The sequence below is a fragment of the Bufo bufo genome, chromosome 5 (assembly GCF_905171765.1).
Source record: "Bufo bufo chromosome 5, aBufBuf1.1, whole genome shotgun sequence".
Taxonomy (NCBI): domain Eukaryota; kingdom Metazoa; phylum Chordata; class Amphibia; order Anura; family Bufonidae; genus Bufo; species Bufo bufo.
The window spans coordinates 391,136,667-391,153,142 of NC_053393.1; the positions used below are offsets into that span (position 1 = coordinate 391,136,667).

General features: G+C 43.7%; 1 protein-coding gene across 3 annotated transcripts in view; it reads left to right on the forward strand.

Moving 5' to 3' along the window:
- Positions 1-14,495, forward strand: part of KDM1B (lysine demethylase 1B) — a 59,606-nt gene extending 45,111 nt beyond the window's left edge. For 2 of the 3 annotated variants that reach the window (XM_040432725.1, XM_040432726.1), the window contains 2 exons: positions 10,475-10,627; positions 13,569-14,495. In XM_040432725.1, the coding sequence (XP_040288659.1) occupies positions 10,475-10,627; positions 13,569-13,652 (237 nt within the window). In that variant the 3' untranslated portion in view covers positions 13,653-14,495. Of the gene's footprint in view, positions 1-7,848; positions 8,293-10,474; positions 10,628-13,568 lie in introns of those variants that run through there. The other variant, XM_040432728.1, reaches the window with a different exon arrangement.
- Positions 14,496-16,476: the final 1,981 nt, after the last annotated feature.

Below are 16,476 nucleotides of genomic sequence, written 5' to 3' on the forward strand. Positions count from 1 at the left end.
CAGGGGCAGGACTGAATCCTTGGAGCACTGCTCTGCACACACCACCCTCCCCTCTTGACCGGCGTAGACATCCTTACGTGTAGGGATCAGGTAAGAAGTAAAATTCATGTTGGGGTCCATTCACACGTCCACGAAACACCGGGCCGGCACTCCAATAGAAATTCCTATTCTTGTCCGTAGCTGCGGACCGGAAATGCGGATGCGGACAGCACAATGAAAATGAATGGGTCAGCACAATTGAAAATGAATGGGTCTGAACGGATCCGGACTGTTCATACGGACGTGTGAATGGACCCTTAGAGCGGTGTCATAGCATGACTTCATATTCACTACAGTACTGCATGACTTCAGGGCATTTTGCCATACACAAAAGATTTTAATTTCTATCAAGTTTTTATTATGGGGTAAATCAGGGAGACAAAAATTAACTAAAGGAAAAAAATCTGTCTCCTCTGGGATTAAACCTGACAAGTCTATATAGAAGCCAGATCACTTACCTCCAGGTTATAGCCTTACTACATAGAGAATAGTGGTCTTCTACAGTCGTGGCCAAAAGTTTTGAGAATTGCATAAATATTGGAAATTGGAAAAGTTGCTGCTTAAGTTTTTATAATAGCAATTTGCATATACTCCAGAATGTTATGAAGAGTGATCAGATGAATTGCATAGTCCTTCTTTGCCATGAAAATTAACTTAATCCCAAAAAAAACTTTCCACTGCATTTCATTGCTGTCATTAAAGGACCTGCTGAGATCATTTCAGTAATCGTCTTGTTAACTCAGGTGAGAATGTTGACGAGCACAAGGCTGGAGATCATTATGTCAGGCTGATTGGGTTTAAATGGCAGACTTGACATGTTAAAAGGAGGGTGATGCTTGAAATCATTGTTCATCCATTGTTAACCATGGTGACCTGCAAAGAAACGCGTGCAGCCATCATTGCGTTGCATAAAAATGGCTTCACAGGCAAGGATATTGTGGCTACTAAGATTGCACCTCAATCAACAATTTATAGGATCATCAAGAACTTCAAGGAAAGAGGTTCAATTCTTGTTAAGAAGGCTTCAGGGCGTCCAAGAAAGTCCAGCAAGCGCCAGGATCGTCTCCTAAAGAGGATTCAGCTGCGGGATCGGAGTGCCACCAGTGCAGAGCTTGCTCAGGAATGGCAGCAGGCAGGTGTGAGCGCATCTGCACGCACAGTGAGGCAAAGACTTTTGGAAGATGGCCTGGTGTCAAGAAGGGCAGCAAAGAAGCCACTTCTCTACAAAAAAAACATCAGGGACAGATTGATCTTCTGCAGAAAGTATGGTGAATGGACTGCTGAGGACTGGGGCAAAGTCATATTCTCTGATGAAGCCTCTTTCCGATTGTTTGGGGCATCTGGAAAAAGGCTTGTCCGGAGAAGAAAAGGTGAGCGCTACCATCAGTCCTGTGTCATGCCAACAGTAAAGCATTGTTAAAGCAGCCCTAAATTAGGGCTTTTTAGATACACTCTGGTGTTCCAGATCATTGTACCCCCCAGGGGTTAATATCCACACGTGGCTGAGAGACTGAACACTGACACAGAAGTTGGTCAAAGCAATCTCTAACTTTATTACATCAGGTAAGCCGTATTATACATCTTCAGAAGAGGGCAGTCCCCACTGAGGCTAAAACATTGTTTCATTGGTCAAAAAGGAAGAAGAGATAAGAGAGAGGAGATAATACACCTGCATCTGCGCAGTGAATACCACTTTGGAATGTGAACTAATGTAAACATCTCTTTACCATCGCCATTTTGTAATGGCTTCTATTCTAACAATAATACTGCATACGTCATATGTGACACTTCAAAGAGGTGCTTCTCTATAGGCAGTGAATAATATACACTGCTCAAAAAAATAAAGGGAACACTTAAACAACACAATGTAACTCCAAGTCAATCACACTTCTGTGAAATCAAACTGTCCACTTAGGAAGCAACACTGAGTGACAATCAATTTCACATGCTGTTGTGCAAATGGGATAGACAACAGGTGAAAATTATAGGCAATTAGCAAGACACCCCCAATAAAGGAGTGGTTCTGCAGGTGGTGATCACAGACCACTTCTCAGTTCCTATGCTTTCTGGCTGATGTTTTGGTCACTTTTGAATGCTGGCGGTGCTTTCACTCTAGTGGTAGCATGAGACGGAGTCTACAACCCACACAAGTGGCTCAGGTAGTGCAGCTTATCCAGAATGGCACATCAATGCGAGCTGTGGCAAGAAGGTTTGCTGTGTCTGTTAGCGTAGTGTCCAGAGCATGGAAGCGCTACCAGGAGACAGGCCAGTACATCAGGAGACGTGGAGGAGGCCGTAGGAGGGCAACAAGCCGCAGGACCGCTACCTCCGCCTTTGTGCAAGGAGGAACAGGAGGAGCACTGCCAGAGCCCTGCAAAATGACCTCCAGCAGGCCACAAATGTGCATGTGTCTGCTCAAACGGTCAGAAATAGACTCCATGAGGGTGATATGAGGGCCCGACGTCCAAAGGTGGGGGTTGTGCTTACAGCCCAACACCGTGCAGGACGTTTGGCATTTGCCAGAGAACACCAAGATTGGCAAATTCTCCACTGGCGCCCTGTGCTCTTCACAGATGAAAGCAGGTTCACACTGAGCACATGTGACAGATGTGACAGAGTCTGGAGACGCCGTGGAGAACGTTCTGCTGCCTGCAACATCCTCCAGCATGACCGGTTTGGCATTGGGTCAGTAATGGTGTGGGGTGGCATTTCTTTGGAGGGCCGCACAGCCCTCCATGTGCTCGCCAGAGGTAGCCTGACTGCCATTAGGTACCGAGATGAGATCCTCAGACCCCTTGTGAGACCATATGCTGGTGCGGTTGGCCCTGGGTTCCTCCTAATGCAAGACCTCATGTGGCTGGAGTGTGTCAGCAGTTCCTGCAAGACGAAGGCATTGATGCTATGGACTGGCCCGCCCGTTCCCCAGACCTGAATCCAAATGAGCACATCTGGGACATCATGTCTCGCTCTATCCACCAAAGGCACGTTGCACCACAGACTGTCCAGGAGTTGGCAGATGCTTTAGTCCAGGTCTGGAAGGAGATCCCTCAGGAGACCGTCCACCACCTCATCAGGAGCATGCACAGGCGTTGTAGGGAGGTCATACAGGCACGTGGAGGCCACACACACTACTGAGCCTCATTTTGACTTGTTTTAAGGACATTACATCAAAGTTGGATCAGCCTGTAGTGTGTTTTTCCACTTTAATTTTGAGTGTGACTCCAAATCCAGACCTCCATGGGTTGAAAAATTTGATTTCCATTTTTTTATTTTTGTGTGATTTTGTTGTCGGCACATTCAACTATGTAAAGAACAAAGTATTTCAGAAGAATATTTAATTAACTCAGATCTAGGATGTGTTATTTTTGTGTTCCCTTTATTTTTTTGAGCAGTGTATATATCATCAAGCCATATGATTGGCTTACGCATCTCCACCACACTCTATGGGACACCTGCAAGAAGATGAGAAATCAGACACTTCTTACAGCACAGCACTTTGCCCCCCTCTCTCTCCTCTCCAGCCTTGAAACAAAGAGAGGGGTGTGGGGGAGGCACTTGGAAAAGAAAAAGTTAACGCATTACAGTCCTAGATATACAAATCATAGAATAAAATTCACACATCTTTAACAGCATCCTGAGACCATTCATGTGTGGGGTTGCTTCTCATCCGAGGGAGTGGGCTCACTCACAATTTTGCCCAAAAACACAGCCATGAATAAAGAATGGTACCAAAACACCCTCCAACAGCAACTTCTTCCAACAATCCAACAACAGTTTGGTGAAGAACAATGCATTTTCCAGCACGAAGGAGCACCGTGCCATAAGGCAAAAGTGATAACTAAGTGGCTCGGGGACCAAAATGTTGACATTTTGGGTCCATGGCCTTGAAACTCCCCAGATCTTAATCCCATTGAGAACTTGTGATCAATCCTCAAGAGGCGGGTGGACAAACAAAAACCCACTAATTCTGACAAACTCCAAGAAGTGATTATGAAAGAATGGGTTGCTATCAGTCAGGAATTGGCCCAGAAGTTGATTGAGAGCATGCCCAGTCGAATTGCAGAGGTCCTGAAAAAGAAAGGCCAACACTGCAAATAATGACTCTTTGCATAAATGTCATGTAATTGTCGATTAAAAGCCTTTGAAACGTTTGAAGTGCGTGTAATTATATTTCACTACATCACAGAAACAACTGAAATAAAGATCTAAAAGCAGTTTAGCAGCAAACTTTGTGAAAACGAATATTTGTGTCATTCTCAAAACTTTTGGCCACAACTGTATGTTTAGAAAGCTAGTACACATTACTATCTAGTGGAAGATCTGTTTCTCAGTGTGAAGGCAAGTTTAAAAACTGATACGAGATATACAGATATGAGAAACAGCTGCAGCTCCGCCCTCACTATGCTGATGTCCAGCCCTGTCACTCAGGTGGAGGGAGAAGTGTTCAGAGCACAGGGGTGGTATGAAGGCAGTGCTCCAAGGATTCAGCCCTGCCTCCTGGTGCACCAACTTGCTCATCAGTATATGAATAAAACCGGATAAAAGTATTGTTTTAATCAGCATGATCAACCCTTCCTAATTACCCGTATATACTTGAGTATAAGCCGACCCGAGTATAAGCCGAGCCCCTAATTTTACCCCCAAAAAATGGGAAAAATAATTGACTCGAGTATAAGACTAGGGTGGGAAATGCAGCTATAATGCAGAGTGTATGTGTATATAATGCACACACTCTACATTATATACACACATCTGCAAGAGGGTGACTCCCTGTATTTAATGCAGAGTGTGTGCATTATATACACACACACTCTGCATTAAATACAGGGAGCCATCCACAGATCTCCCCCCTAAACAGTGCCATCCACAGATCTCCCCCCTAAACAGTGCCATCCACAGATCCCCCCTAAACAGTGCCATCCACAGATCCCCCCTCCCCTAAACAGTGCCATGATGGCACTGTTTAGGGGAGGGGGGATCTGTGGATGGCACTGTAGGGGGATCTGTGGATGGCACTGCCATCCACAGATCCCCCTACAGTTCCATCCACAGATCCCCCTACAGTGCCATCCACAGATCCCCCTACAGTGCCATCCACAGATCCCCCTACAGTGCCATCCACAGATCCCCCTCCCCGACGCTCACAGCAGTATATTTAAACTAATCAGTAACCTTTAACTGTGGATATCTTACTTTGTCTTTGCTCCGGTAATACAGGCAGTGCGGGGAGCGGCGCTCACTCACTGACGTCACGCGCCTTCTCCCACTAGGCGGCGCAGGCGCGTGACGTCAGTGAGTGAGCGCCGCCCCCCGCACTGCCTGTATTACCGGAGCTAAGACCTAGACTCGAGTATAAGACGAGGAGGCTTTTTGAGCACAAAAATATGTGCCAAAAAACTCGTCTTATACTCGAGTATATACGGTACCGCGATCGGCAACAATGCTGATCCTGGTAATTAAAGCCTTTAGATGCCGTGATCAAGTGAGATAAGGGCATCTAAATGCGCAAAAAAAACGAACATTCGCATCTCTGTGGCCAGTGAGGATGCCGGTAATTGATTCGAAAGCGCTCAGCCTCGCTGAAGAGGCTTTAAGCATTAAAACTGCAATTCTTATTTTGGCCACCAGGTTGCAGGCCAAAGTAAGAAATGAGCAAATGGACAGTAATAAAGTCATTTTAAAAATACATGATTTTTCTAAATAAAAAAAAATTATTTAGTAGGCTCATTTACGAGTTTCAAAATCATTACTTTTAAAAAATATATAAAATTTTTTAAAGTAATAGAAAAGTTTAAATCACCCCCCTTTCCATATAATAAAAAAATAAATACCTAAATAAAAAAATAAACATACCCGTACTATTAAAATAACAAAATATTTTTCCAATAATTGAAAAAAGGTTCAAAATGATATCAATAAAAACTATTTACTATCTTGGAGTAGAATCCGCTCTGATTCTCCCATTGAAATGAATGGGAAGCAAAACAAAAACCGCTCCATGTGTTTCCGTGTATTTTGTCACATCAAAAACCACAAGCTGAAAATGCAGCCCATAACAGTGACATCCAGAGTGCTCCCATAACAGTGACATCCAGAGTGCTCCCATAACAGTGACATCCAGAGCGCTCCCATAACAGCGACATCCACAGCGCTCCCATAACAGCGACATCCACAGCGCTCCCATAACAGCGACATCCACAGCGCTCCCATAACAGCGACATCCACAGCGCTCCCATAACAGCGACATCCACAGCGCTACCATAACAGCGACATCCACAGCGCTCCCATAACAGCGACATCCACAGCGCTCCCATAACAGCGACATCCACAGCGCTCCCATAACAGCGACATCCACAGCGCTCCCATAACAGCGACATCCACAGCGCTCCCATAACAGCGACATCCACAGCGCTCCCATAACAGCGACATCCACAGCGCTCCCATAACAGCGACATCCACAGCGCTCCCATAACAGCGACATCCACAGCGCTCCCATAACAGCGACATCCACAGCGCTCCATAACAGCGACATCCACAGCGCTCCCATAACAGCGACATCCACAGCGCTCCCATAACAGCGACATCCACAGCGCTCCCATAACAGCGACATCCACAGCTCTCCCATAACAGCGACATCCACAGCGCTCCCATAACAGCGACATCCACAGCTCTCCCATAACAGCGACATCCACAGCGCTCCCATAACAGCGACATCCACAGCTCTCCCATAACAGCGACATCCACAGCTCTCCCATAACAGCGACATCCAGAGTGCTCCCATAACAGCGACATCCACAGCGCTCCCATAACAGCGACATCCACAGCGCTCCCATAACAGCGACATCCACAGCGCTCCCATAACAGCGACATCCACAGCGCTCCCATAACAGCGACATCCACAGCGCTCCCATAACAGCGACATCCACAGCGCTCCCATAACAGCGACACCCACAGCGCTCCCATAACAGCGACATCCACAGCGCTCCCATAACAGCGACATCCACAGCGCTCCCATAACAGCGACATCCACAGCGCTCCCATAACAGCGACATCCACAGCGCTCCCATAACAGCGACATTTTATTCACAATAAAATATAAACTAATTACATCATAATTTTGTAATGCAATTTGTTTCATTTTTTCATCATCTTATTCCAAGAGCTGTACCGTTTTTATTTTCTGTCAGAGTATCCATATGACGGCTTGTTTATAGGGTACACATAACTTACAGGTTAACTACTATACAGTATTTTTTTTTTTTTTTACATTGTACTACTTTTGCACAACATAAATCCCTTTTTTTTTTTTAAACAAATTGTTTTTTCATCGCCACTTGCCAAGACCTATAACTTTTATTTTTATTTCTACGGAGCTGTGTTTTATGGGACAACTTGTAGTTGTGGTACCATTTCAGGGTACATAACACTTCTGGTCTTCTGATCACTTCTATAATATACTGTACTGCTTATGCATTACAGTGTATTATGCTGTTTGTACTATACTGACACTCTTGTCTATTTTATGCTATTTGTCTGTCGTACGTTACTCCACTTTTTTTATGCCACCCCCTTACTAGTGTGAGTTTGCAGTGACTTTTTTTTTTTTTTCAGAAACTTTTTTTTTTTTTTTTTTTTAAGTCACAGACTAATCTGGAGTGAAACTAGTTAACATACCTAACCATGCCCATTTTCCAACCCACTTTTGAAAACTAGTGAAGTCGCAAAAGCCCTATTTGGGACTTCTAATGCTAGAGTTTTGGAGTGCATGGTCACCACAAGATGGTTGAAATCATACCTTTCTCTTTAAAGGTTTTCTGAGATTTTCTTACTGATGACCTTGGGGTCCGACACCCGGGATCCCTGATGATCAGCTGTTTGAGAACGTGCAAACGACAAATGTAGAACAGCACTCAGACCTTCATGACCTCACCAGAATGCATCAGCCGACCAACGTCCACAGATCCTCAGTGGTCCATCAAGTAGCATAAAACAAAAGATGATGGCAGCATCTCCAGTGTATTTCTTTATTCGACAAGCCTTTACAGAATGCGTGCAATAAGAACCAGACAGCCACGTTTCGGCTATGTCCTAGCTTTTATCAAGCCTCTGGCTAGGACATAGCCGAAACTTAGCTGTCTGGTTCTTATTGCACGCATTCTGTAAAGGCTTGTCGAATAAAGAAATACACTGGAGATGCTGCCATCATCTTTTGTTTTATGCAGCTGTTTGAGAAGGCAACGGCACTCCTGTGAGAGCCGCAGCCTTCTCTCTACTTTTCCTAGGCTGAGTGACGACACGTTCATTTGTCACGTGGCCTAGGAGCATCTCAGCCCCATAAAAGTGAATGGGGCTGAGTGAGATACCAAGCACAGCCGCTATACAATGTACGGTGCTGTGCTTGGTGAGCTGTGAGAAGGCAGCAGCATTCACAGGAATGCCGGTGCCTTCTCAAAACAGCTGATCCGCTGGAATTCTGAATGTCTGACCCCCACTTACTAACTTACTTTGGCTCATCGGAGCCCATACATTCTAATACTGTATGGAGCCGAATCTCCGTACAGTATTATTCCAAAGTTTTGAACATGTAGCATCCGAAGCTCGCCTCACTCAACTCTACTGATGACCATCCTGAGGATAGGTCATCGGTATAAATATCCTGGAAAACCCTTTTAAGCCCCAGTCCTTAATCCCCTAGTGACCACTCATACGTGTTTTTACGGTGGTCACTAAGGGGCCTTAGGCTGGGCCACCTCTTTTTTACGACAGCCCAGTCTAAGCGCTGCACGGGTCTCCCGTGCAGCAGAGAGCTGGGAGCCTACTCTCACATGAGAGCTGTGGCCCTGCTCTAACAGCCTGGACCAGCAGGAGTGCCGATCCTGGCTGTTTAATTCTTTACATGCCCGCCGCATGTAAAGTACTGACAGAGGGAGTGGACTCCCTCTGTCTCCAATCGGCACCCTGCAAATGCAATCGCGGGGTGCCGATGTGTGTGAAGGCTGCCTGCGGTCTGATGTAGGCCCCAGACCAGCCCTCAGCAATTTCCAGCAGGCTTCGTCTCTCTGGCGCAACCTGCTAGTCAATATCAGAATAACATTGCTATTAAAATGCAATGCCCTAGAGGGATAGTGCATTGCATTTTAAAAGCAATCAAAAAGCTGTCTGTTATAGTCCCCTTGCGGGAATATTAAGTGGTAAAAAAAACTTTAAAAAACAACAACTCATTGTTTCAATAAAAGAAATCATTACACTTTTTTTCCATTAAAAATACGCTTTTCAATGAAAAAAATTGCAAAAAAAAAAAATCTTCCCCATATGTTTGGTATTGCAGTGTCCGTAACGACCCGTGCTACATAAATATCATGTAAATTATCCCCTACGGTGAACGCCATTAAAAAAAAACACTGAATTTCTCATTTATTCTTAGTTGCCACCGAAAAAACGTAATAGCAAGCGATCAAAAAGCGTCATTTACTCCAAAATGATACCAGCAAAAATCAAGCCCTCATACAACTCCATAGAAAGGAAAATAAAAAAGTTATGGGTCTTGGGAAGCGGCAATGCAAAAACATTTTTTTCTTGCAAAAAAGTAGTAAAATGTAAAAAAAACTATATGTATTTGGTATCACTGTAATCGTACTGACCCAGAGAATAAATTTATTCCGTTATTTATACCGAACAATGAACTCCGTTAAATCTATGTCGTAAGAACGCAGTGGCAGTATTGCTGTTTTTCCTTTCTCCCTCCCAGAAAGAGTTAATAAAAGTTAATCAGAAAGTTATGTGTAACCCAAAATGGTGCCATTAAAAACTACAACTTGTCCCACAAAAAAACAAGCCCTCATAAAGCTATATAGACGGAAAAATAAAAAAGTTATAGCTCTTGGAACATGACGATGAAAAAAGGAAGAAAAACGCTTGGTCAGTAAGGCCCAAAACAGGCTGGTCACTAAGGGGTTAAGTCTCATTTGTCTGTTGAGGTGTCTTTATCTGAGGTCTCTTCCTGCTTAGAAAATTGAGCCTTATGTCCCATTCCAGCATCTGTGGAATAAAAATACCAGGTAACTTTGCAACGTATTGGAGTTTCCTTTGTTACTATGTGGCCATGCTGTGCATTGTCAAAAACCTCAGCAGGTAAGTCCTGCTGCTGATTTGGTGAACATTTTCACTGCTGATTTAACCCTTTACAATGTATAGAGTCAGGGAAATGCACAACAAAATCCACTTTTAGCACTTGCAGATTTTATTTTGGGTCACCGACACTGTCTGCTCCAGCAAATATCTGTCCCGTCTGGCCCTAGCCTAAATAATAGAGTGGAGAATAGTCTGCACATCTGAACACTTGGTGGTGGGTTGCGTGAGTTTCACTTTTCTGATATTATTTAACCAGCAAAATTCCAGCTAATGTTTAACTGAGCAAACCTCTTTACTGATGCAGGAGGTACCATCCCCAGTGAAATACTTTGTTACTCGCTGGTCTAAAGACCCTTGGGCACAGATGGCTTATAGTTTTGTAAAGACTGGTGGCAGTGGGGAAGCCTATGATATACTAGCGGAAGATGTTCAAGGAAAAATATTTTTTGCGGGAGAGGTAAGGAACCAAACACATATTATAAATGAATGTAGTCTATAATTTTTCTGTTGATAGTAATTTGTAGAAATTAGTCAAAACTAAAACTCAGACGGCAGCAGGACCCGTTCACATAAAGCCATTATGTATCGGGTCTGAATAGTTTCAACCATTTGTACAACCGTAGCCTGCATGAACAAGCAAAAAGATCAGTCATGACTAATGTTGAGCGAACTTCTGTTTTAAGTTCGGCGTCTAAAGTTCGGCTTCCGGTTAGCGGAAAAGCCCAATATGGATTCCGAATTCCGTTGTGGTCCGTGGTAGCGGAATCAATAATGGCCGATTATTGATTCCGCTACCACGGACCACAACGAAATTCGGAATTCATATTGGGATTCTCCGCTAACCGGAAGCCGAACTTTAGACGCCGAACTTAAAACAGAAGTTCGCTCAACACTAGTCATAACCGATCCAAATATTGTTCATAGTTGTCAGTATTGATTGTTCATAATCTGCCATGCTTAATTCTTTCTCACCTCGGGATGTACATTTACATAATAGGCTGGGGCTGAAACACTAATTTCTATACATTTGCAGCATAGTGATGGCACATGCGCAGGAGCTGTAATATGAAGCTGTTATCCTGTTGCAACGACTGGGATCAGATCTCTGTTCCCGGATGTTTCATCTCTTAGATGCCACGGTCCATAGCAACTATAGCATCTAAGTGGTGGGGTATCTCAGGGGGTCAATATTGGGCCCTATTCTCTTTAATATACCTATTAATGATCTTGTAGAAGGCTTAAAGAGGAACGTAAACTGCTACAGAGGGATCTGGATAGATTGGAGGCTTGGGTCAGTACAGAGATCTCCCCCCCCCCCCCCCCCCCCCCCCCCCCCCCCCCCTTAGATGGACTGGATGGACAGATGTCCTTTTTTTAACCTTACAAACTTTGTTTATTTTATTTACCCCAAAAAGAAAAAGCTCTCAGACTGCAGCATCAACAAAATCTTAATATAATGGCTTTTGTAATGCAACAGTGCAAAAAAAAAAGAAAAAAATCTGTGCATACTTAAAGGGTTGTGTCATCTCAGACAACCCCCATTGTCTGATAGGTGTGGGTCCCACCTCTGGGACCTGCACCTATCTCGTAAATAGAGCCTTGAAAGTCACGGAGGGTGCACCACGCTTGCGTGGCCACCACTCCCATTTATTTCTATGGGGCCAACGGAAATAGCCGAGCCAGTGCTCGGCTATTTTCGTTGGCCCCATAGAAATGAATGGAGGGCGGCTGTGCATGGCCAGTGCAACATCTGTGACTTACAAGGCTCCATTTACGAGACAGGGGCAGACCCCAGAGGTGGGACCCGCCCCTATCAGACAATGGGGGCATATTCTAGCGATATGCCCCCATTGTCTAAGATGGAAATACCCTTTTAAGGTCCAAAATGGCTGCTTTCTTACAGGAGTTGTGTAGTGGGTTAGTATTGATGACCTATCCTCAGAATAGGTCTTAAATATCAGATCTGCAGGGGTCCGATACCAGGCACCCCTGCCGATAAGCCATTTGAGGAATAGCGGCACTCGTGTGAACGCTGCTTCCTCTTCAAAATGACCTGTGCGTTGTCTCCTTTGTAGCAGAGGTGCAGTGTAATTACACCTTACTCTATTATTTAGGGATGTCCCGATACCGATACTTTTATTTAAGTACTCACCGATACCAATTACCGATACTAATTTTAACAATAAAATACACACACGTGTATTTTTTGACCACTGACCAACCAAAAGGCCCAAAAACAGAACTATAACATTCCAAGGAGACATTATACTGTATGGGGGCCACAAATAGACATTATACTGTATGGGGGCCACAAATAGACATTATACTGTATGGGGGCCACAAGGAGATATTATACTGTATGGGGGGCCACAAGGAGATATTATACTGTATGGGGGCAGTCACAAGGAGATATTATACTGTATGGGGGCAGTCACAAGGAGATATACTGTATGGGGGCAGTCACAAGGAGATATACTGTATGGGGGCAGTCACAAGGAGATATACTGTATGGGGCAGCCACAAGGAGACGTTATACTGTATGGGGGCAGCCACAAGGAGACGTTATACTGTATGGGGGCAGCCACAAGGAGACGTTATACTGTATGGGGGCAGCCACAAGGAGACGTTATACTGTATGGGGGCAGCCACAAGGAGACGTTATACTGTATGGGGGCAGCCACAAGGAGACGTTATACTGTATGGGGGCGCCACAAGGAGACGTTATACTGTATGGGGGCAGCCATACAGACCCCATCTTCTCAAATTCTGGCTACTGGCAACATTGCGGTTAATGAGTCACATTAACCCCAAATCTTGCTGGCTGCCTGATACATGCTTTTTTCCTGCCTTTATTTTGGGGCAGGCTAATAATTTTGCAGTGTGTGGGTACCTGCGCTTTTCAGAGCACTAATGGCTGGGGACAGGAGAACACAAGACTCAGGAGGAGGAGGCTGCCGTTCGCCGAGCACACTAGCTGAGACGACGCAGCGGTAAACCCTCCCCCGTCCCTCCTCCTACTTTAATATTAGCCACACATTCATTGGTGGCAGTGGTGCGGGCAGCGTCAGAGCCCGATCATTTTATTGGGCTCTGCGGCGGCCGCTTCATGGGAGGGATTCCCTCCCTTCTTCTCCACTGACTCTGGCCACTCTGATGTGTGCGTCAGGCGCGCATGCGCCTGGCGTCTCTGCTCCTCTGTTGCCCGGCAAACAATCTTCCAGGGCCCGGCCCGGGGTTGGGGACCGCTGTTTTAGAGGGCCAGCTTCTGTTCAAAAAGGGATTGTCTTCACAAAAAAACTTTTTTATTAAATAAAAGTAAAAAAATGAAGATGTACGTAATAGATTTTTCTGTGTCTGCAACTGTAGATGATGTTATCATGTTTATCTCATTTTTACAGGCCACAAATCGACATTTTCCACAGACTGTGACTGGAGCCTATTTAAGTGGAGTGCGAGAAGCAAGCAAAATTACAGCCTTCTAAATCATGCCTCACTTTTTCTTTGTCTCATTTTTATGTTGTTTTTCAAGGAAAAAAAGGCTGACTTAAGCCTTTGTATTTCAGAACAATTGTGCATTATGTGTTTGTTTTACTATACCTGGTTATAATGGTTATAAGGCTGTTTAGCAGTCTACACTTTTCAATTCAGTTGAAAGAATGTTATAGCAGTGTATATTGGTCAAACATGTACCCAATGGCGCAAAAGAATAACCTGACATTTGTTTAAACCAGGGATGCCCAACCTACGGCCCTCCAGCTGTTGCAAAACTACAACTCCCAACATGCCTCGATATCTATAGGCTGTCTAGGCATTGTGGGAGTTGTAGTTTTGCAACAGCTGGAGGGCTGCAGGTTGGACACCCCGGTATAAACTATATCTAAATGCAAAAGGGTGCAGATCTTCTAGACACCTCCAATAAAGGTACCCTGCAGAAATACTTCTTTATAATTATACTTACCAAAGTAGGTATAAGCATATCCAAAGAAGACTACATTTTACAACTTGGAAATTGTGAGTTGAAGTGGTTGGATGCAGCATACCCCGTTAATGTTGTGTAATTTATTTTTACATAATTGTACTTTTGTATAATTTAAGCTGACTGGTTTCATGTGTAGTTTAAGATTTTGGTTATACAGGAATGTATATTAATGTAAATACAATTTTGATACCAGTTCCATCCTTTTGAGTTTTATACATTTTTTGATTACTGTGAGGAGAAGCGACTTCACAGATTTGTAAATCATAACCTGGACTAGAGAAGGTCAAGCGTGAAGAATGTTATGCTAAGTTGGATAATATCGCAAAATAAACGCAACAAAATGTTACCAGGTGAAGAGTTGGTGAGTCTGTTATAAGGCGAAACGGATTGATTTATCCATAAATGCGGTCAAATTATCTTATTTGGGTGGGAAATAAATACACATTACTAATACAATGAGTGGGGCTCAATCAAATGTTTTCATGAGGAATATTTAATACAAATGTATCACAGTGAAGCATGTAAAGTGTACGGTCATCTCTACTGTATAATATATATACAGTGCTGCCCATAATTATTCATACCCCTGGCAAATTTTGACTTAAAATTACTTTTATTCAACCAGCAAGTATTTTTCTGACGGGAAATTACATAGGTGTCTCCCAAAAGATAATAAGACGATGTACAAGAGGCATTATTGTGGAAAAAAAAACATTTCTCAGCTTTCATTTACATTTGAGCAAAAAGTGTCCAGTTAGCGTAAAAAAGGAGAAGCCTTCAACCCAAAGAACACCATCCCCACTGTCAAACATGGTGGTGGGAACCTAATGCTTTGGGGGTGTTTTTTGGCCAATGGACCAGGGAACCTAATCACAGCAAACGGCACCATGAAAAAAGAGCAATACATGAGGATTCTCAACGACAACATCAGGCAGTCTGCAGAGAAACTGCATGACAATGACCCAAAACACACAGCAAAAGTGGTGAAGAAATGGTTAGCAGACAACAACATTAACGTTTTGGAGTGGCCCAGCCAGAGTCCAGACTTGAATCCAATTGAGAATCTGTGGAGGGAGCTAAAGATCAGGGTGATGGCAAGAAGACCCTCCAACCTGAAAGATTTGGAGCTCATTGCTAAAGATGAATGGGCACAAATACCTGTGGAGACATGCAAAAAGCTGGTCTGCAATTATAGGAAGCGTTTGATTGCTGTAATAGCCAATAAAGGCTTTTCTATTGATTATTGAGAAGGTTAGGAATAATTTTGGACTGGACACTTTTTGCTCAAATGTAAATAAAAGCTGAGAAATGTTTTTTTTCCACAATAATGCCTCTTGTACATCGTCTTATTATCTTTTGGGAGACACCCATGTCCTTTCCCATCAAAAAATTACTTGCTGGTTGAATAAAAGTAACTAAGTCAAAATTTGCCAGGGCTATGAATAATTATTGGCAGCACTGTATATAAAAAATATACTGTATATATTAATAAAATTCAACAGGACTGGTGACTATTTCCAGACTGAAAATTGCCCAAGTACATCACTATCAGTGGCGTCAGGCCATGCTGGTCTTGTGGCCCTGTTTCAGGCAGTATGCCATAAGGCTCCATGCACACAACCGTATGTACTTTGCAGGCCACAAATTGCGGATCCGCAACTGACATACGGATGAGGAAGGCACATGGATTATCCGTGTGCTTTCTGAATCCTTATGTCTGTTCTGCAAAAAGATGGAATAGTTCTGCAAAATGTGGACCACAAACCCATTGAAGTCAATGGGTCTGCAAAAATAAAAAATATATACAATACAGACCAAAAGTTTGGACACACCTTCTCATTCAGAGTCTTCTTTATTTTCATGACTATGAAGGCATCAAAACTATGAATTAACACATGTAGAATTATATACATAACAAACAAGTGTGAAACAACTGAAAATGTCATATTCTAGGTTCTTCAAAGTAGCCACCTTTTTGCTTTGATTACTGCTTTGCACACTCTTGGCATTCTCTTGATGAGCTTCAAGAGGTAGTCCCCTGAAATGGTCTTCCAACAGTCTTAAATGAGTTCCCAGAGATGCTTAGCACTTGTTGGCCCTTTTGCCTTTACTCTGCGGTCCAGCTCACCCCAAACCATCTCGATTGGGTTCAGGTCCGGTGACTGTGGAGGCCAGGTCATCTGGCGCAGCACCCCATCACTTTCCTTCATGGTTAAATAGCCCTTACTTTCAAAGTTTTCCCAATTTTTCGGCTGACTGACTGACCTTCATTTCTTAAAGTAATGATGGCCACTCGTTTTTCTTTACTTAGCTGCTTTTTTCTTGCC